Below are 20,279 nucleotides of genomic sequence, written 5' to 3'. Positions count from 1 at the left end.
ACCCCTTGCTTTTTGCACAAACACAGCTTTTATGTGGGTTTGTATGGAAACTGCCACATCAGCAAACACTCTGCTTATTTTAAAATGAATACTCCCTTACTTCTAGTAGTTGGTGGTTTCTGTTGGTGGTTTCTGGAAGGGGTTTGGAAGCTTGTGTAATTCAGTTCCGTGTCCGTGCAGCCTGCCAAATATTTTGGTTTATTATAGATGTGGCACACTGTATGAAACATACAGCAGATGGCAAACAAAAAAAACATACTGACACTGCCAATAAAAGGGGATAAAGACAGTCTTCAGAATAAAAAAAACATATAATTGCCAAAAAACATGTTGAGACTTCAGCTTTGGGCAATATCTAAAATTAATGTATAATAGTCTATAATAAGTGTCTATTCAGATCACCATTTGTTTTTGAAAACTCGTACTCTAATGAAATACAGAAAGCCGCAAGTATTAAATGGGCTTTATCCAAATTGTGCACCTTTCAAATCTATGCAGTATTTCTGATGTGGTCAAAGCCCAATGTAGCAGCCAGAACTGATTATACACAGCATTCCACAGTGCCGTACTGTTCACTTTTCTGTGCCCAAAAGGATATGAAATGCTGCAATTCCAAACAAGAATATAACTGATAGTTTTCGGTTTGCTGCATAAACAGTGGGTTGCCAGCTCTCCGTGCATTCAGGGTCTTGCCCAAATATCTAGGACTGTTCCATTTCCCAGGGCGCTCTTTGCTTTTTGGTTTTTTGCCCTTGAGCTTTGGGCCTGTGAGGGCCGGTCCCTCCTTAGGGCTCACCATGGAGACACAAAAATGAAGTGCAAGCTGTCTTGCTTATTTATTTAGCAGATGCCTTTATCCAAGGCGACTTACAGAGACTAGGGGGTGTGAACTATGCATCAGCTGCAGTCATTTACAATTACATCTCACGTGAAAGACAGAGCACAAGGAGGTTAAGTGACTTGCTCAGGGTCACACAATGAGTCAGTGGCAGAGGTGGGATTTGAACCGGGAACCTCCTGGTTATAAGCCCTTTTCTTTAACCACTGGACCACACAGCCTCCTTATTCAGCAACATTTTGATTACACAAATGCTGTATTACTGGGGGGCCCAGCCAACAGATGCAAATGACATCCTTGGTCATGTACAGTATCTGTAGAAGTTTTGAATCAGGCAGCACAGAGTTGATAGTAGGCCCTTGTTTGGCTTTGTTTACCTCATCATTCAGTACACAAGGAGTTAATGAACTGCATCTGTGAATGGGCTGAGAATTGCAGGTGCTAAACCACCACACCAGCTTTCTTTAAAGGGTACCCACCTATGTCCTGGCAAACAAGGTTTATATCTTTACAGTTTTATAGGGTCTCAGTTAGCCCAGAGGATTATTTCCAGACACCGGAGATCAAAAGAACCACCTTCATTTGAAGAGAGATCTTCCATGTTAACAAAGGGAAATAAATTGTAAAGAACATTACCTGCTGACACGGACAAAACCAAGCAAGGTGCAAGGAAACTTCATGTAAAATAATTCTGTTTTTGACCTCAGGTTGTAAAAGCACACTTTTTATTACCCTGGCTAAGACATGTGGAGGAAAGCATTAATATTGCATTGAGTGGTACAGCTGTGATAATGTGTTGCACAGACGAGGTCTGTCTGCGGACGCATCAAGGGCATTTTATCAGCTGTCCTAACCATGCTGACGTGGTCACATGATCCATGAGCCACATGTTCACAGGATCTCTTGTCAGGAAACATGTTTACTCAAATGGAAGTCAGGACTGCTCTGGTAAACATGTTCCCTTGTTTCTTGAAACTAGGAAGCACCCTGCATGCACGAGGAAACACGTTTAAAATATGCTGCTAGTAAGATTCATGAATGGGAAGGCAGGGAATCATTTGAAGCAGAGGGGGGCTGTTGAACATGCAGAAGAGCTCCACAGGCACTGAGCAGAGGGGCTTTTCAAGCTGTTATGCTCCCAGGTTACAGCTACTGTACACACTTAGGTAATACTTTACATTAAGTGTGCTGATGGCCAGCATCTAAGATGTTAGAGGGAACATCTTAAACACTGCTTATATAGGAGCTGAACTGTCATGTAGTCTGTCATTTAGCTAAGGCAGTTTGTTGCCTTTAAAAACACATGGCACACAGAAACATACAGAAACACAAGATAAACACGACTGAAGCCTGTTTGATTGAATTTGATCTTCATCACGGGAATAGCATCGGACAGCGCTCGGAAAATAAATGCGCTTTCCCATATCCATTAACAGTATGGGAAGAAGGCAGGTTCAGATCGCATCTGGAGCTGTAAAGGGTTTTTTCTTTCCACTCTGAGAAGATGGGAACAGAGAGTTCTGTTACACATTAACTCCACGGGGACTAGTTACTGCGACCAAATGAGCCGCCCTCCGCCACGGATCCAAGTTTCCACAGTAACGTCAGCTGTGGAATGCAAGTGTTATTGCGTTCTCTGCCGTCTGACTGAAACCATGCTAACAAACTTGCATAGGCTCTCGCTAGCTCTCCCCTACTCTCTCTGCACCTCTGACTGACAGCTGTATATATATATATATATATATATATATATATATATATATATATATATCTTACACAGTCCTAATGAATATAAAGGTATGGTGTGCTGAAGGAAAAACAATTAATACAGGAGGATCAGCAGTGAATACAAATGAGACACAGTTACCCTTATAAAGGTTTCCCACAGTATTTTGGCACGCTATTACTGCAGTTTTGTCATGCTTTTCTCATGGTTGTACTGTGCATTTACCATAGTTTACCCTGGTTTGTCTTGTCTTAATTAATATGCTTTCCCATTCCTCTCTGTGCTTTACCATGCTTACACCATGCTTTATTACACATTACTAGTTTTTATTATGGGTAACTTTTATAAGGGTAGCTGAGAAATGCTCCATATGTGACCCTCTTGGAGAATAGTGACCTGGTAAAGTGGGCTTTATCTTTGCTAACCACGTGTAGGCTTCACAGCGGCTCACTCCGGGTCTTACCGTTCTACAGTATAGTACAAACTGGCTGTGACCCTGAGAAGTGAGGCTCTGGAGCACCTGTCATCCGGTAGCTGTGCTTGGCCTGTAAAGAAACCATCAGGGCTTATTTGAAAAGGCAGAACTGCATTCCTGGATCCATTGTTGATCTCTGCAGTAAAGTCACTCAAAGCATGAGGAGTGAAGCCAAAGCACATATAGTAATTATGGCATGTTTTTTTTTATTTCCCAGATTTAAAAAAAAAAAAAACTGGATCTGTTTACACAGGAGGCTTGACCTTTTGAAAACGGATACACAGCTAACCATCGGGAGGGGCGGGGGTAGGGGGGACTGAAAGCTGCATTCACCATTTTAAAAGGAAATGAATGTTGTTTAGAGACACAATCTTGTAACAACATGGTCAATCCTCAGATTCGTACCCGACTGTGGTGCTGGAGCGTTAGTAAAGTAAATGGCCAGTGCTAGCAGCCCGTACTGCAATAACAGGTTTTACAAGATTGAACAACAGTCACTCTGTAAACATAACACTGCCACCTAGAGGCTGAGATACAACTCTACCGAGGGAAGATTACAAGTTTAAGAAAGAGACTTAAGAAATGACTGACTCATTTTAGTAACTATTTAATGTATTCAGATTGTGTTGATGGTTTAAGAAAGCTGTGTTAAATCAACACACACCTAAATGTTATTATCTAAGCAGAAGACAGTCAAATAGGTAAGCTGGTTCATCTGGCATTCTTATTTTCAAGTTTGGTAAGGTCAAAGTTCATATTGGCTGCAACCCCAAGTGATATGTCCTCCCCCTGGTGCTAGTTTCAGGTAGCTGCCGTACATTGCAGATGTTAAAAATTCAAGTTCCAGTGCAGTTCGGTTCTATTGGGTTGCGTTATGCACAGCTTTTTACTTAGGTTAGCACAGTATACTGCAGTACACTTTTGAGGCCCTATTCACAAACCTTATAAGGACTAGTATGATTATTTAAATGCAGCTGTTTTTGAGAGGGATCATTAAATTATTCTCATTTGTCAAAACACAGTTTAAACTAAGTGAAAGTTTTTAAACGCACTTAAACTTTTTTTTTTTTTAAAAAACAATCCTTAAAGTTTTTCAAATATAAAAAATGAAAAGGCAACGCTCTGCCACGAACACAGAGTATAGAAGGACTCGTACTACAAGGCTCTGTATTAAGAACATATGCCTTAAAGCTGGTGTGTTGCAGGTTAACAGCAATTTCACATTCCATTAGACAGCCTGGCATGTTGCCTAAGGAAAATAGATAAGGATACACCTGTTATGAAGGACATCAGAAGTGGTTGGAGTAAACTATAGTAATGGAGTTGGGGGGGCTCAGAAAATAAAAAAAATGGCAAAAAAAACAGTTACATTTTTGCTACTATCTGCAAATGATTTTGTTTTTTATTCTCTTACAGTTTATTTCTCGCTACACTATAAAATATATTTCTACCTCCTCTTCGTAAAATTCATATTTATTCCCCCCACCTATATTGGTTTAGTCCATATCTATCATAATGCTTAAATGTTAACGTTTTTGAATTTCAGTTGGGTCCAGCAGGTGCGTGTAAAGATGATGTGGACCATACTGTTGTGTTTGCTGGCTTTACCTGTTCAAGACAGCGCAGCCGATAACAGTTCAGAGGGAGCTGCTGAAGAAGTGCTGGAAATAGCCAGAGGAAAGCTGCTTGTGAGTAAAAGCTTCTCTCTTATCAATCTGTATACACTGTGGCTGGACAGCAATGTAATATGTTGTTTCTGTTGTTCACCAGGCTCCCAGTGTGGTTGGATGATCAATCAAGAAAATGCCTGAGCTTCAGCAATTCCTGATGGAGCGCGTGGCATTATAGTATCCTTATTCCTGATGAAGCGTGGCATTATAGTATCCTTATTCCTGATGAAGCGTGGCATTATAGTATCCTTATTCCTGATGAAGCGTGGCATTATAATATCCTTATTCCTGATGAAGCGTGGCATTATAGTATCCTTATTCCTGATGAAGCGTGGCATTATAATATCCTTATTCCTGATGAAGCGTGGCATTATAGTATCCTTATTCCTGATGAAGCGTGGCATTATAATATCCTTATTCCTGATGAAGCGTGACATTATAGTATCCTTATTCCTGATGAAGCGTGTGGCATTATAGTATCCTTATTCCTGATGGAGCGTGTGGCATTATAGTATCCTTATTCCTGATGGAGCGTGTGGCATTATAGTATCCTTATTCCTGATGAAGCGCATGGCATTATAGTATCCTTATTCCTGATGGAGCATGTGGCATTATAGTATCCTTATTCCTGATGGAGCGTGTGGCATTATAGTATCCTTATTCCTGATGAAGCGTGGCATTATAGTATCCTTATTCCTGATGAAGCGTGGCATTATAGTATCCTTATTCCTGATGGAGCGTGGCATTATAGTATCCTTATTCCTGATGAAGCATGACATTATAGTATCCTTATTCCTGATGAAGCGTGGCATTATAGTATCCTTATTCCTGGTGAAGCGTGACATTATAGTATCCTTATTCCTGATGAAGCGTGTGGCATTATAGTATCCTTATTCCTGATGAAGCGTGACATTATAGTATCCTTATTCCTGATGAAGCGTGTGGCATTATGGTATCCTTATTCCTGATGAAGCGTGTGGCATTATAGTATCCTTATTCCTGATGAAGCGCGTGGCATTATAGTATCCTTATTCCTGATGGAGCGCGTGGCATTATAATATCCTTATTCCTGATGAAGCGCGTGGCATTATAGTATCCTTATTCCTGATGAAGCGTGGCATTATAGTATCCTTATTCCTGATGAAGCGTGGCATTATAGTATCCTTATTCCTGATGAAGCGTGGCATTATAGTATCCTTATTCCTGATGAAGCGTGACATTATAGTATCCTTATTCCTGGTGAAGCGTGGCATTATAGTATCCTTATTCCTGGTGAAGCGTGACATTATAGTATCCTTATTCCTGATGAAGCGTGGCATTATAGTATCCTTATTCCTGGTGAAGCGTGACATTATAGTATCCTTATTCCTGATGAAGCGTGACATTATAGTATCCTTATTCCTGATGAAGCGTGTGGCATTATAGTATCCTTATTCCTGATGAAGCGTGACATTATAGTATCCTTATTCCTGATGAAGCGTGGCATTATAGTATCCTTATTCCTGATGAAGCGTGACATTATAGTATCCTTATTCCTGATGAAGCGTGTGGCATTATAGTATCCTTATTCCTGATGAAGCGTGACATTATAGTATCCTTATTCCTGATGAAGCGTGTGGCATTATAGTATCCTTATTCCTGATGAAGCGTGTGGCATTATGGTATCCTTATTCCTGATGAAGCGTGACATTATAGTATCCTTATTCCTGATGAAGCGTGTGGCATTATAGTATCCTTATTCCTGATGAAGCGTGGCATTATAGTATCCTTATTCCTGATGAAGCGTGTGGCATTACAGTATCCTTATTCCTGATGAAGCGTGTGGCATTATAGTATCCTTATTCCTGATGAAGCGTGGCATTATAGTATCCTTATTCCTGATGAAGCGTGTGGCATTATAGTATCCTTATTCCTGATGAAGCGCATGGCATTATAGTATCCTTATTCCTGATGAAGCGTGGCATTATAGTATCCTTATTCCTGATGAAGCACGTGGCATTATAGTATCCTTATTCCTGATGAAGCGTGTGGCATTACAGTATCCTTATTCCTGATGAAGCGTGTGGCATTATAGTATCCTTATTCCTGATGAAGCACGTGGCATTATAGTATCCTTATTCCTGATGAAGTGCGTGGCACTATAATATCCTTATTCCTTAAAGCCACGGCTGTCATGCTTATAAGCTGTAAAGTTATTTAAGAACATCCATACTTTACCTTAACAAGCCTGCGTTAGCCATAACCTGGAATATGACTCCGGGGAGGAAAAGGAGCCCCAGCTCATCTTTTACAACGGGAAAGAAGAGGCTGTGAAGGTAAGCACACACAGTCAGCTTAACTACGGTGCAGTAAAACAGTAAGAGCTCCAATACGTGTGTTTCTGAATCAGTAAAAAGTGCCTTTGTGTTCTTGATAAAGAGTTCTCTTATTGTTCCAGACTGTTCTAGTTGAGGATATGACAGCGGATGAGATCAGTGCTCTCCTGGAATCTCTGGGGTTCTACAAAAGGTCACAGAAAGGTGAAGAGGTCCCCAAGGAGTTCCAGCATCTCCCTCTGAAAGCTCCTAGAGATGAACTCTGAGAGCGCCTAGTGTTCATCTTGAGTATTGCTGCAGGAAGCAAGAATGAGGTTGGGGATCGAAAGGCAGCACCGTGCCTGGTCTCAGGCTGAGGAGAAGCTTCCCGTAGTGAGAAAAAATGATGAATACATTCATTGTTAGAAGCAAAAGAAATAATAATGATGATGATGATGTAAACCAAATTGGAGCAAGTGTTTTATTAATAAAAAAAAAAACTTTTGACATGGTTTCTGTGTTTTTATCATTAGTTGAAACTATACGTGTATTTCAAAGAAATGGAAAGGCATAGTTTTTCAGGGGAACAATTACATAGTGAGCTGCATATGAATCATTACCACAATACCAATTAGAGTTTGGGTACTTCCAGTGATTTTGGGACAGTTGTCTATATTATACCAGCATCGTACATTGTGCCAACTGCTGACTAAACTAATGACAGATATCTTTCTGCCAACTGCATGGTCAGTATTAGCTGCCATACTACCATCAAAATATACTTTTAATTTGTAAAGACGCACACACCAGCATCACATTGAGCTTCCTCATTTTAAACCTGTTTCTGTACCATTAAAGAATTGGTGTTATAGAGACAATCGACCATATCTATCAATATATCTACACCACGCCCTGTTAGTTTGGAGGACGGCTTGGGGTGAATTTCCAAAACTTACAGAAGTAACTAACGTTGAGAAAGCTTTTTGAATAACTCAAATAAGGAGTGTTTTCTTTGTGTGTTTTTATTCGGTTTACTCTTCTTGTTTTCAGCACATGAAATGGTGTCCCACCTACCTCTGCAGATGCTGCTCTACTTCAATACCTACTATTTTCCTTCCTGGTGGATTTCTGAAGTTCTTATGCTGGAGTTAAAGGTACGCAAAGATGCCTTCATTATTTATTTCTTAGCAGATTATTATTTATTTCTTAGCAGATGCCCTTATCCAGGGCGACTTACAATTGTTACAAGATATCACATTATTTTTTTACATACAATTACCCATTTATACAGTTGGGTTTTTACTGGAGCAATCTAGGTAAAGTACCTTGCTCAAGGGTACAGCAGCAGTGTCCCCCCACCTGGGATTGAACCCACGACCCTCCGGTCAAGAGTCCAGAGCCCTAACCACTACTCCACACTGATTCCCATAAGCAATAGTTTAGGTTACAGTCATCCGTGTGTCTGGTTCATTATTCAGACCATGCGCAGATTGAGCTTTCTTATGATCTATAATTCACTGAGCCACAGCTCTAAATACCTTTCGTATGTGTACTGCATGTTGAAGGCTTTAATAACTCGTATAGTCGTATTGTCACCAACACAGAGCCAAGACTGAAATGTCCACACCAGTATCTTTCTCTTTTGCAGTACTGCTGGTTACCAGGCTACTACCAATCTCTCCTGGTCATTGGGATGGTCATCATCACTCTTACGGAGGGCCTGAGACTCTACCTTGGTTATGTAGGGAACTTGAAGGAAAAGGTAACATTTGAATATGTGGCTTTACTTAGGATCTCTTGATAGACAAAGATTTATAAAATATTTGTTATAACCTGCTTAACTGTGATTGCATCAGAGATTAGAATCCACTAGGTTATAGCTGCATAAATATGGCCTACAATGGCCACCACCATGTTCCAGAGCATATCGCCATATTGGTTGTTGAAGGTATTTGGCTTCCAATACGATCTGAGATCAGAATAATATTCCCGTCCTCAACCCATCTCATCAGGTTCCAGAGCTGGCTGGATTCTGGCTCCTCACCTTCCTGTTCCAGCTCCCCATTCTCCTGTTCTTCCTGACGGACGAGGCTATCATCATCCTTCCACTGGAGAGGGCTGTCCACGTCATCTACCTGCTCTTCCTCCTTTCTGAGGTGCTTGCAGCTTTCCTTGCACTCAGGGTGATGACCTGGAAACTTACCCTGCAGTTCCACCTCAGTCAATTCGAAGACACGGACAAAACCCTAGACATCAACCAGTTGGTCCCCATCCCACCAGGCAGAAGCATATTCCCCTGGACCAGAAATATTCATGTTTATTGAGAGGTTTATTTAGCCTTTTGTTGCATGTATTGGTAAAAACGGGCTATCCCCCAGGAGCTGAACAATACTGTGTATGATGAATGGTTAGCTCAATTCACTCTATCACAGAGCTAGATCTTTAGCAGAGGTAACACTTTTAAAGACCTAAGCCAAGTAGACAACTCTTTCAGCTAATGCCTTAATCAGTGTGCAAGTCCTAAGCAACAAGCCCCATCAAGAAGTAGTTTTTTTCAGAAGTAACTGGACAAAAGAGAAGAACCTGCAGCAGAGTGAACATGACTGGTTCTACACCAAAAGATGGAATCTTACACTAGCTAAATGAACAGTTCATTGGTATTGATGATTACAATGTGGTTTTTCATTAATGTTGGACAGATCAATATTCATGAATACAAATATTTTCAAAAGACTATCTTACATTCCCTTGCTGTATACTAAAAGCTACAAATCCTATACTGAAATAGCCTAATGCCAAGACCACTAGCGTAATTTGAATGCAAAGGATATCAGATGATGGTAATATTTTAATATCCAACATCAGTCTAAAGTTTTATTAATATGGAGTGTGATAACCACTGACAATAATTACTTATACTTGTTCATTTTAATTACTTGTACCTGCATACAAATGCTTAATATTCATATCTCTGAGCATCCCTTAGTTGTTTGCCACAGCGTACATATCTTAAACAGCCCTTTAATTAAGTGGCAAAAGAGCAAACTATGCAAAAAAAGTTAAAATAACATGGTTTAAATGAATTTATTAACAGCATCTACTCAAGATTTACAATACAACTGACAGATTAAACAGAACAGATGAAACAGACTGAAGGCCAGCACTTTGATTAGCGGTGTTCTGAATGCCTGGAGAAGACTCCGAGAGGCAGAAAATCAAACGCAGCACCAGTCCCAAAAGATTGAATTTCTGGGGTCTTCAAGATCCAGTGAAACATTGATGTCTTCGACTGCTCATGCCTGTCAGTGGAGCCCCAACAAACACAGCAGGGAATGGAGTCATCACACCAGCAAACCGCCACGTTACTCTTTATCGTGACTCTCATAGTTGTGTTTAATGTGCTTCCAAAGTTTCTAAAAAATAAAAAATAAAACAATAAGGACACACAGTACTGGCTAAAGGGTTATTTAAACTTAAACAACTGAATTCATTTATTTTTGTATTAATCGAATCACTATCATTGTCAAGTATAATTCTTACAGAGGCAACTCGGGTAACTTGTCTGTCACAATGCAACTCTGTCAGACAGCCCAGGTATGCTTTGGTTGACACTTCGCAGATTCAAAACAAAATACACTCTGGTGGTGATATACTGATGATTTTAAAGCATGTTCCAGTATAACTCATACAGACGTATACGAAACACTACTATACAGTGGCTATAGACGTGTATATGCCAAGGTTATCATATCAGTTCAACTTACTAGATTTAGTTGAAAGGGGCGTAATTCTGCAAAAACAGTCCAACTATCACACTATATTTTATTGGGGGCGAGCTACTTTTGAAGACTTTGATATAATCTACCAGAACAACGGTGGCAAAGGTCAAGTCTGACAGTAATAACATTCGCTCTCATTTTGAAGCGGTGCGTCCTAAATTAATCGGTTAACAATTCAGCGAAATAACGAAGAAACCATCATGTCTTGTGTCAGTTTTAAAATCTGAACAATAAGCAATTTGACAACGGTTGCACTATTTTAAAAAACACAACCACCCGTTAAGAAAACACTGCCCTTCCTACACGGAAAGGTCAGGCCTGCTCTGCGGTGTGCATTGCTGGCTGAGGTGAAAGGTAAACTCAGAGCCCTTTCACATCGACTTGACTCACCCCTTTGTTCAGGTGTTCAAAAATCGCGTCTCCGCCCTGGTCGAACATCCGCTCAAACACAACGGCTCCCACCAAGATGGACAGCGCGAATGTTGAGCTCCTCCTGAAGACCAAATTATAGACCTGCCTACCAAACGCCATGTTGGTTGCTGCAGTGCTCACAGAACGAGGACCGGAAACGAATGTGGGGAAAAATGACGTATTTGCCGGTGCACTGTGGGTTTGTAGTCTTAATACCGCGTAGACTACTGGGAGATGTGATCTTTTCTTGTGTGAGCCGAAATAGTAAACTACAACTCCCAGAATAACATTAAGACCATTACAGGAAATAAGCAATGTTTGCAGGATAACTGAACTGTGGGTAAGCGTTTAATTTACGTTGTGATAATGTAATATACATTAGAAAACATGGTCTACAAATGAAAAAAACAACAACACTACAGGACCTAATGTAATATATGATGATAGACATATGATAAATGAGATGTTATGATTTAAACGTGTACATATGGAGCATCTGTTGTGATGTGTGTGTCCTGACAAGTGTTGTTACAAACTCGCACTCACACAGCCAGGAAAGCAGCGACTCCGGCGGCAGACTCTCACCGCAGTCATGGGAAAGAGATACTTGTGCGACTACTGCGATCGGTCCTTCCAGGACAACATGCATAACCGCAAGAAGCACCTGAACGGAGTCCAGCATCACAGAGCCAAAAAGGCTTGGTTCGACCTCTTCAGAGGTAGACTCTCTCCACGCTTGCAGTCCAAGTTCTTGCTTCAGCCAGAGCATAGGCATTTAGTTTAAAAGCTCTGTGGCTTTCAAGTGCAAATACAATAGAAATGTTAGTATATATATATATATATATATATATATATATATATATATATATATATATATAGGAACAGGTTGAAACAAAAACTTAGGTGTCATCATAGCTCCATGATTTAGTATTACTGCAATATATGCTGGTTCGATTCTGAGTAGGAACATTAGTGTGTGTGTTTTCTATCACTTATTTTTTGGATTTTCAACCAGGTATCAACAATGTCATGCATTGTGGTTTAATTGCAACTTTGGTGATAACAAAATCAGGTTTAAAATGAGATTGTTACATTTTACCGTTGGAGCTCTGGGCCGTGTGTAGTATTTTACATATATGTATTTATTTTGTTATAGATGCAGCACTCATCTTAGCTGATGAACAAGCTAAAAAACCATGCAGGAAGTTTCTGCAGACAGGTGAGAATGCATCATTGTCCCCCATTGCCAGTAAACGATACAATGTAATTCCAACACAAAGAGGTTTGATAACTTAATGGATCAACAAGGTGTAATTGGGTCTGTTGTCTTGTTTCTGTCCATTTTAAGGTCAGTGTGTATTCGGTATGAACTGCAGATTCTCTCACCTGACAGAGGAAGATATGGAAAGATTAAAAGAACAGGTAGAAGGTAAGTGAGCTTTTTCTCACACTAGGGGTAGCTAGTGCGCTGTGCACACATTTCAACAGGACTGGGGGGCAAAGAAAAGTGACATCGAGCAGACAGTTTTCAGAATTGTAGCTGCTTCTATTTGCTGAATCCCAGTTTGGCTGCTCACGTTTGGAGAGGAAAAGGAAGGGGGTTGAAAGTACCAAGGAAGTGTTCATCAGTAACTTAGCTCCTCAGAACTGGGGAGAGTGGTGACCTACATTCCTATCTCCTAAGGGAACACAGTGTATGCTCGTGTTTTACATCATGAGAACACCCCCACAGTTCAGAACTGCTGTCAGTTTCTGTTTGAGAGAGGTCCTGGATTGAACAGATGAAAGTGCAATCAGGAAATTCATTTCGTATCAGTATTTTTGACTGGGGTGCAAGTTGCATTATGTATGTTATGGTGATTGTTTTAATACAAAAAAATTCAAAATGTATTTCAAACAATTAGACCCTGCCCAGTGCTGCCTTACGCAATTTGTTACTAAAGAACAATATCAAGTATTGATATTGCTGTTCATTGTGCAGCCTATTTGCCCCTAAACCACAAGTTTATAATGTATGCCAGTAAGGTTACTGAGAGTGTTCGTGAGTTAATGTATCTGCCTGAAATTAGATGTCAGTGAAATGGTTAGACAGTGCTGGATGCCCCACACATGAACAAAGTGTCACAGACATGAATAATTAAAAAAAAAAACTAAAACCATATATATCTGTTTTTACTGAAGGCTAATACTCAGCGGAGAGTAAACTGATACAGGAGGTAAAACATATCAATACAGCTGAAGTTGTCAAGCCCAATAAGTAACAGATCACTTAGTATCAAAGCACAGTGTATTACAAGGCAGGGAGCATGCCTGCTACTGATGTTCACATTACAGAGATGTCAGTAAATATGATTCAAGTTGGCATTTGAATGATGCTCTTTGCCCTAGTTAGACTCCCACTGACACATATGGAACCCCTGTGCAGCCTAAGTGATTCCCTTGGAATGAAGACAGAGTGTCTCTTTGTGTTAAACAGAGGAACGAAGAGCCAGAGAGGATCCCAGTGAGGCCAGGAAATCCACTGAAAGGAGCATTGAGGACTGGCTGGCCAGGAGAGAGAAGAGGAGTGAAGCCACAGACAGCAGCAGGTAAAGAATACTGAGCACAGAGAGAGCATCTTATGAAAGGCTTGTAGTTTTAATAAATGAAGGAGGGAGAGGAGGCATCTAAAAAGCAAAGAACGCAATTAAATTGCATTGAAGGTATTTCATAAATCACTGGTGTTAGTCTAAACTCACTGTACTTAAATCGGATGCATCTCCATATATCTCTGTGAAAGCGTGTCCATTTTTCTTTTCTGCACTCAAACTGTATGAGAGCTGCTGTTTTAGTAATCCATTCCCGCCTACGTTGCTTTTAGCAGTTTGCAAATATGAGTTTACAGCAGTAAACCTCCCCATGCTTCACTGATACACGCACATCAATTACCTGACTGTGCAAAAATATATTAGGGCAATACTGCTGTATCCATTCTCAGTGCCACAGGGTAGATATATCAACTTGTTTTTTTTCCCAAGAGATTGAAAAAGGGAAAGTCATTTCCCTTGTGCTTTATGAAATGTTAATAACAGTTCTTGAGTCGCAATCCCTCTTTGCGAGTAATCCTCGTCAAATAGGGCTGGTGTGCCTGTGCTTGATTGTGACACACTGCAATATAAAGCCTCGATCTGCTGATTCGCACTCTTAAATGCCTTCCCTGTTGTAAATACATGATATGTTTTATCCTGGGCAGGAACTGTTATGAATTACAAACGATGCCTCCCTCTCTTGACAGCATTCTTCAAGTGGAAGGAGCGGAAAGTTCATTTGGAAGCGAGCTTCCGGCACAGTTCATGTCATTCCCAGATCTCCCGGCCTCCTTGCTCCCTCCCCCTCCCGGGGGGTGGAAGGACGTACCTGTCACAGAGTGGGGATGAACAAACGACACAGCCCTGAGATGCTGAGCTGTGATGGGTGCACAGCCTGGGTTTCCATTCTTTCAACTCTCATACTGTGGGTGTGCACAGGGACAGGGACTAAACAAATGCATGGTAATGACTGAAAGAGTTCTTGCCCGCTGCCTCTCTTGCACTGTGCTGGGAAACTGGTTGTACTACAAAACACTTCAAATGACATACAAACTCCTCCAGAAGAAGGCAGCAGAACAATTAATGGAAATGAATCTGGCCTTTTCCAAATGTCTGTAGAGTCTATTTTCACCCAAAGGTTGAACCACACAAGTACGCTGTCACTGCCCATGCTTGTCAGACATTCTCTTAATCAACATCTCAAGAGTTGTGTGGAGCCCACAGGTTTATCAAGCCCTTGTCGATTTTACAGTGTATTCATTTTTTACATTTTGTTTCTTTTTTTTTTCTTGATGGCATTGGTAAAGTCGTGTTTGCTGGTGTATAGGGATGAAGAAGCAGCTACTGTTTAAAAATAAAAGCACAAAACCCAGTCATCATTTTATTTTCCCTTTCACTCTGGTATTGATTGTGACACCATTGACAGTAGAACAGAAGAACGCCCTCCCAGATGTGCCGCAGTATTGATGAAACAGTCCGATCCTTCCCATCTGCAGGGACGGTTGCTGTTTTAGTTGACTGAACCAGGGTAGGTTTCTCCGAAATAGATCGCACCTGCGGTGGTAAGCAAATGAATGTTTTTACTGGACTGCAGAAATAGTATGAGTGTATAATACGAGGGCTTTATCCGAAACAGTGGTCTACTTGATTTAGTTTCTTTTAGAAGTTTTAAAAGAAACTAAATCAAAAATCCGTAGAAAGTGCATTCCACAGCAAGGGACCGAGGTAAGAAAATGACTTGCTGCAAAACCAGTTATTTTATCCTTTAGGGAGAGGTGGCAGTCTCAGTTCCGCTGTTCTAGGTGTGATCCAATTCTTTTCAGGTAATGGGAATGTGATGTATTGCAACACTTGTGGAGCGCAATCATTAGGTGGTATTGTCTGTGGAGTAGAAGTGGTAAGCAGTTTAAATTACTCCAAATTGCTGGGTGACTGGGGCACAGATCTTGCTGTTTTATGATATAGAATGTCAAGTCAGTTGGGGGTTGATTTCAGAGTGAGAGCTCATACCTTGTTTCTCATATGTGAGTGTTTAAAACCCATGTTATTCTCCATAATCCACTGTATTGATAAAAGTTAGAATGTGTTAAAGGAAAGTGCTATTCTGTGTTGTTAACTTCAAAAGGTGTATTAAAAAAAGGATCCGCTGAAATGTGTCCAGATTTCAAGACCATAAAGCTGGCGTCTTCAAGAAGAGAGCTTTGTATTGAAATTGTGTTCTGGTTGCCTTTAGAAGGACAACGCCAAAATAATTCACTTTTCTGCTTCTTTCTAAATGCTCTCCTTACATTGATGAATATTACTACAGAGCCGACTGTAATAAATTCCTTGGCTTCGTGACAAGAGTGTAGACTGTGTATATTAGAGCAAAACCAAACTAAATGGCTTGTCTAGAGGCTTTAGTGTCTCTGTGCAACTGGGCATGAGGCTTTCATTAACTTTCTGCTGACAGCCCAAAGAGGTGGCTGAGTAATGTGACGTGATTTCTTTGACTGAGATTTCTACCCTGAGCACAGTGCCACCAGGTGGCCCAATGTTGCAAGTGCAGCGAAGGCCTAAAAGGAGATTTGAATTGTGCAGTATTTCTAAATGAACTTCACTCTAGCCTTTTCAAATACAACTACATACAGTTCAAATGCCATTGAAATGTTATGTTTGCTTCTATGGTCACAGTTTAGCAGTTTAAATGCAAATCGTCATTTACATTGGAAAACAAGTTGAATAACTAGCATATAAATAACACACTATAAGTGCCAGTACCATGAATTGACAACAGAAACTGACAACAGATTGCAAAGGGACAAATAACAGTTTTGCCTTGATGCTGTTTTCTACATCAGTCCATTTCAGGAAGCTTGGTGCTCTGTTTATTTAAAGGTGCTGACAGCTCTGCTGCTGCTAACTAGACCAACATCACTCTGCCAGTCAAAGCTCAGCTCTAAATAAAGACTGGCTTGTCTGAAAGAATTAAACTGATTTCATCTTGTCCATCTGAATCAGACCCTGCCGCTGTGCTGAAACTGTGAACCTGCAATTTAACAGAACCATTACGTTCTAAACTGGAGGTGTGCAGGTTTGTGAAATAAAGTCATAGGTAAATATGTGGCAGTTCTTGCGTATTTCCCTCTTCTGTGCTTAATTTCAATCAAAATATAATAAGAAGCCAAAAGATAACTGGTGACTGGGCAGGACTCAGCCACAACCCTAATGCCATCAGAATCTGCCTTGATGCGACTAAAGTATTTATTTCTAAATATTATAAGTAACAAAGTTTCATTTAATCCAGACAGATGTGTCCCAAATGGATGTGAAGATAAACGGGGTATGATTTTTCCTTTCCAAAGGACGGGCTTACAGCCCCCTGATTGTTTTTGCGAGAACCTCAGGTTCTAACGTTGATATCATTGTAACGACTTTGACTTTGAACCCCCAATGGCAAGCTGATTTGCAGAGCTGCGTACTCCTTTGACACCCGTTGCTGCAGAGGTGTCCATGAAAAGCTTTAACAGCACCCTGTCATTTGACATGAACGTGCTTCAAGGAAGCCCCATCACCAGACAATGGGAAGAGTTAATAAAACATCTTCTTTGATTGATTCTTTTTTTTTTTCAGGCTCTGTGTACTACATTATAATAAACTACTGAAACACACTTCTGTAAAATGTCTATTAGTAGGCGCTTGGTACAAGCATCTATTGAAAAATTCATGACCGTAGAAAGAGCTGCTGACTTTAATGAGATGAAGCAGCCGTCAATAATTCATTTACCCCTCAAGCCCAGCTGCTGATGTTTTTAATGACGGGAGCTGGGGCTGATTGTAATGTACAGACCTGGTGGGAGTCTTTTCATTGGGTTCACAGGTATCTTCTGATTTTGGATTCCTACAGCTTTGTGCTGGGAGTGTCCTCTGGGGTTCCTCACCTCATTCCCTCGTTTCCTAGATTTAAAAAAAAAAAACCCAATCGGTGTACTTCGCTGGAGTTTTACAAAACAAAACGTATACCTAAATAAATTAAATACTTTTATAGAAGATTATTTATACACACATCTGTACTGTAATCGTCTCAGGGATCCCAAGGAGGGAAACCGTCACAGGCAGGGGTGTCCAATGGTGGTCCTGGAGCGCCATTCCACTCCAGGTTTAACAGGTACAATGATTATAATTACCGACTTCAGGGTCTGGAATGAGGGTTTAATTGGTTCTGCTTGGAATAAAGACCAGGACTGGAATAGATCTCAAGAGCCAGAATTGAGAACCACTGCTGTAGCTAATGATGCGAGTTACAGTCCAGTTCATGTTTCATATCTCTAGTGACCAAAACAAAGTTTGGCCTGTTTACTTAATAACTCTGGACACATTTTTAACCACAGATACATTTTGTGTATTTTTCATAAGGTCAGATACATTTCTTGCGTGGATCAACCGTGTGGGATGCGACACATTATACTGTCAAACAGATCATGGGGGAATAAAATACACAGACACACACACAAAAGTATTTTCAACAGCCATATTTAAATATGGCATTTAACAAGATAATATGGTTCAAATGTCACTGAATTCTAGCCATGTTTCTGTGTGCACCTTTAAGATGTCTAGTGCAGTGCCTGCGCTGTGTGTCTCTGCTCTCTCCCTCATCATTATGAGCTTCTCTTTCCCTTGTTGACAGCAAAATGAATTTGCCCTGGGTCACATCTGATGCATTGCTTCTAAATGAATTTTATCGAGCTCTGAAATCATTCATGCGTTCCTCTGCTTGTACGTTATGCACATCATTTAAAAGGCGCTTTTGACACGAGAGAAAAGAGGTAGAATTAAATGGAAACATTGTTCTGAAGGCATACAAATACGAGCAGGTTTCATCGTGTACTGTCAAATTCTATCATGGTAATTGAATATTGTTTTTGAATTCCTTCGAATCAATCAGTGTGCTGTTGTGTAACCAAATACCACTCCTCTCCGTTCTTTGACAAGGGAAGGCTCTCCCACGCTTCAGTTACATTGATTATTGGTGCTTCCTTTTCACTGGACTTCACACTAAGCTCCAGTTGGTCCAAAATACAACAGGGTGTAACTCTTTCTAATATTTTATCCAGCATAGCACACTTTACCCTTATCTGCAAAACATACTAACAAATAGTCTTGCATTTGATACATTTTTCTTTTTAATATCATGCCCCTTATATTTGTCTGTAGTGTTTATTTATTTATAAATAGTCTTGACAGCTGAGACAACCCACTTCTTGACTGTCCGAAGAGACCAGTATTATTCCATTGAGTACCGCAGTGGCTGACCTGAGTGCCAAGGTGTGCCGACCACCTTCTCGTTCATTATCTGTCTTTGATTACCTTTCCAAGCAGTCGGCACTACATTGATTAATGAGTCTGCATTTGTTTCCCTCCTGAATAAAAGTCCCTCGAGTTTGTCCTACTCATGATTATGAACCCAGCTAGTCTTTGTCTAGAAAGGGGGAGGCCAGGTTGTAACCAAGGCTCTGGACAGAGATCAACAACTGGCTTGTTGCTCCAGGCGACTTCACTTCTAGTTACTTGGGATTCGAAACAGATGGTACAATTGAAGACTGGAGTTAACGCTCTGAAAACTTGTCCCCGGTGTGTCATGTGACCGGAGTGAAATACGATCCATCACACGGGCACGATCCATCAGTGCATGGTGACAGTAAATACATTGCATAAGCAATTTAGGGGGCTGGTTAACTGTTCTGCAAATGATGATTCATAAAGGCTGCTGTATTTAATAGATCCATAGGGTGGAGGTGCCATTAAACACTGTAGTTAATCCTGAGTGAATCTGGCCACTGGGGTTTTCTGCAGTTCAGGGCCAGAGAACCTGTGAACGGAGATGAAGGATCTCCACAAGGGTTTAGCCTCCAGATCTGGGAAAAACATCACAGCATTCCTGTGACCTGCATATTTAATGACCTGGAACTCCGCTGTCAGTTCTGCTCCACTGTCTAGTCGGAAGCTGGAGTGGAGCTGTCTGTGTTTTCCTGGGGATTAGACTGACAGTTTAATATTCTCGAGAGAAGCAGGTTATCAGCGCCGTCTCTCAAGCTAAAACTTTTCACGAATTTGGACACATCCTGGATATCCTGGGCCCCAGAAAGCAAGTATGTCAGTTTCCAAAGATGCGCAGGTTTGAGTTAGAGCAGGGGTGGGCAGTGTGGTCTTAACACTCCTGGTCTTTGTTCCAACCCTGTTGTACATTGTTTAATTGACTCAATTAAACACCCATCCAGAGCCTGAAGTAGTTTATTGTACCTGTTAAACCTAGAGAGGAAGGGCCCTCCAGGACTGTGATTGAGTTAGAGCTTCGTTACTGCTATAACTTCACAGGGCCAGTTCACTAATTCACTGCTCTCAATATAAATTTTTCTTGTGTTAGTCTGATAGCTCCAAAATGACGTTGCGCTGTATACATATATACTGTTTTTTTTAAAATCTGAATATTTTTTAATTGTTGCTCTATAAAAAAAAAATACCTTCAAATACCAGCTA

General features: G+C 40.7%; 3 protein-coding genes and 1 pseudogene across 4 annotated transcripts; 3 read left to right on the top strand and 1 right to left on the bottom strand.

The window, feature by feature from the left end:
• The first annotated feature begins 4,598 nt into the window (after positions 1 to 4,598).
• LOC131699188 (selenoprotein M-like) lies at positions 4,599 to 7,468 on the top strand (annotated as a pseudogene).
• On the top strand, positions 7,334 to 9,327 carry LOC117427068 (transmembrane protein 17A-like). Its single transcript, XM_058995624.1, has 4 exons — positions 7,334 to 7,424; positions 8,054 to 8,157; positions 8,652 to 8,765; positions 9,016 to 9,327. Exons 1-4 carry the CDS (start codon positions 7,334 to 7,336, stop codon positions 9,325 to 9,327), a joined length of 621 nt encoding a protein of 206 aa, XP_058851607.1.
• A 746-nt stretch (positions 9,328 to 10,073) lies between these two features.
• Positions 10,074 to 11,362, bottom strand: LOC131699022 (cytochrome b-c1 complex subunit 9-like). The gene is made up of 2 exons (XM_058994342.1): positions 11,173 to 11,362; positions 10,074 to 10,416 (listed from the first exon to the last, which is right to left on the bottom strand). The coding sequence occupies exons 1-2, from the start codon at positions 11,311 to 11,313 to the stop codon at positions 10,366 to 10,368; spliced, it is 192 nt and encodes a 63-aa protein (XP_058850325.1). The 5' UTR covers positions 11,314 to 11,362; the 3' UTR covers positions 10,074 to 10,365.
• Positions 11,363 to 11,395: 33 nt separating this feature from the next.
• On the top strand, positions 11,396 to 15,134 carry LOC131699021 (zinc finger matrin-type protein 5-like). Of its 2 annotated transcripts, none has more exons than XM_058994340.1 (6): positions 11,396 to 11,533; positions 11,744 to 11,912; positions 12,350 to 12,412; positions 12,542 to 12,622; positions 13,670 to 13,781; positions 14,468 to 15,134. In XM_058994340.1, exons 2-6 carry the CDS (start codon positions 11,786 to 11,788, stop codon positions 14,607 to 14,609), a joined length of 525 nt encoding a protein of 174 aa, XP_058850323.1. In that variant the 5' UTR covers positions 11,396 to 11,533; positions 11,744 to 11,785; the 3' UTR covers positions 14,610 to 15,134. The 2 variants fall into 2 exon arrangements, with proteins under 2 accessions (XP_058850323.1, XP_058850324.1); XM_058994341.1 differs by having other exon boundaries at positions 11,419 to 11,529.
• Positions 15,135 to 20,279: the final 5,145 nt, after the last annotated feature.

The sequence above is a fragment of the Acipenser ruthenus genome, chromosome 21 (assembly GCF_902713425.1).
Source record: "Acipenser ruthenus chromosome 21, fAciRut3.2 maternal haplotype, whole genome shotgun sequence".
NCBI lineage: Eukaryota > Metazoa > Chordata > Actinopteri > Acipenseriformes > Acipenseridae > Acipenser > Acipenser ruthenus.
This window is presented reverse-complemented; position numbering and strand designations above follow the sequence as displayed.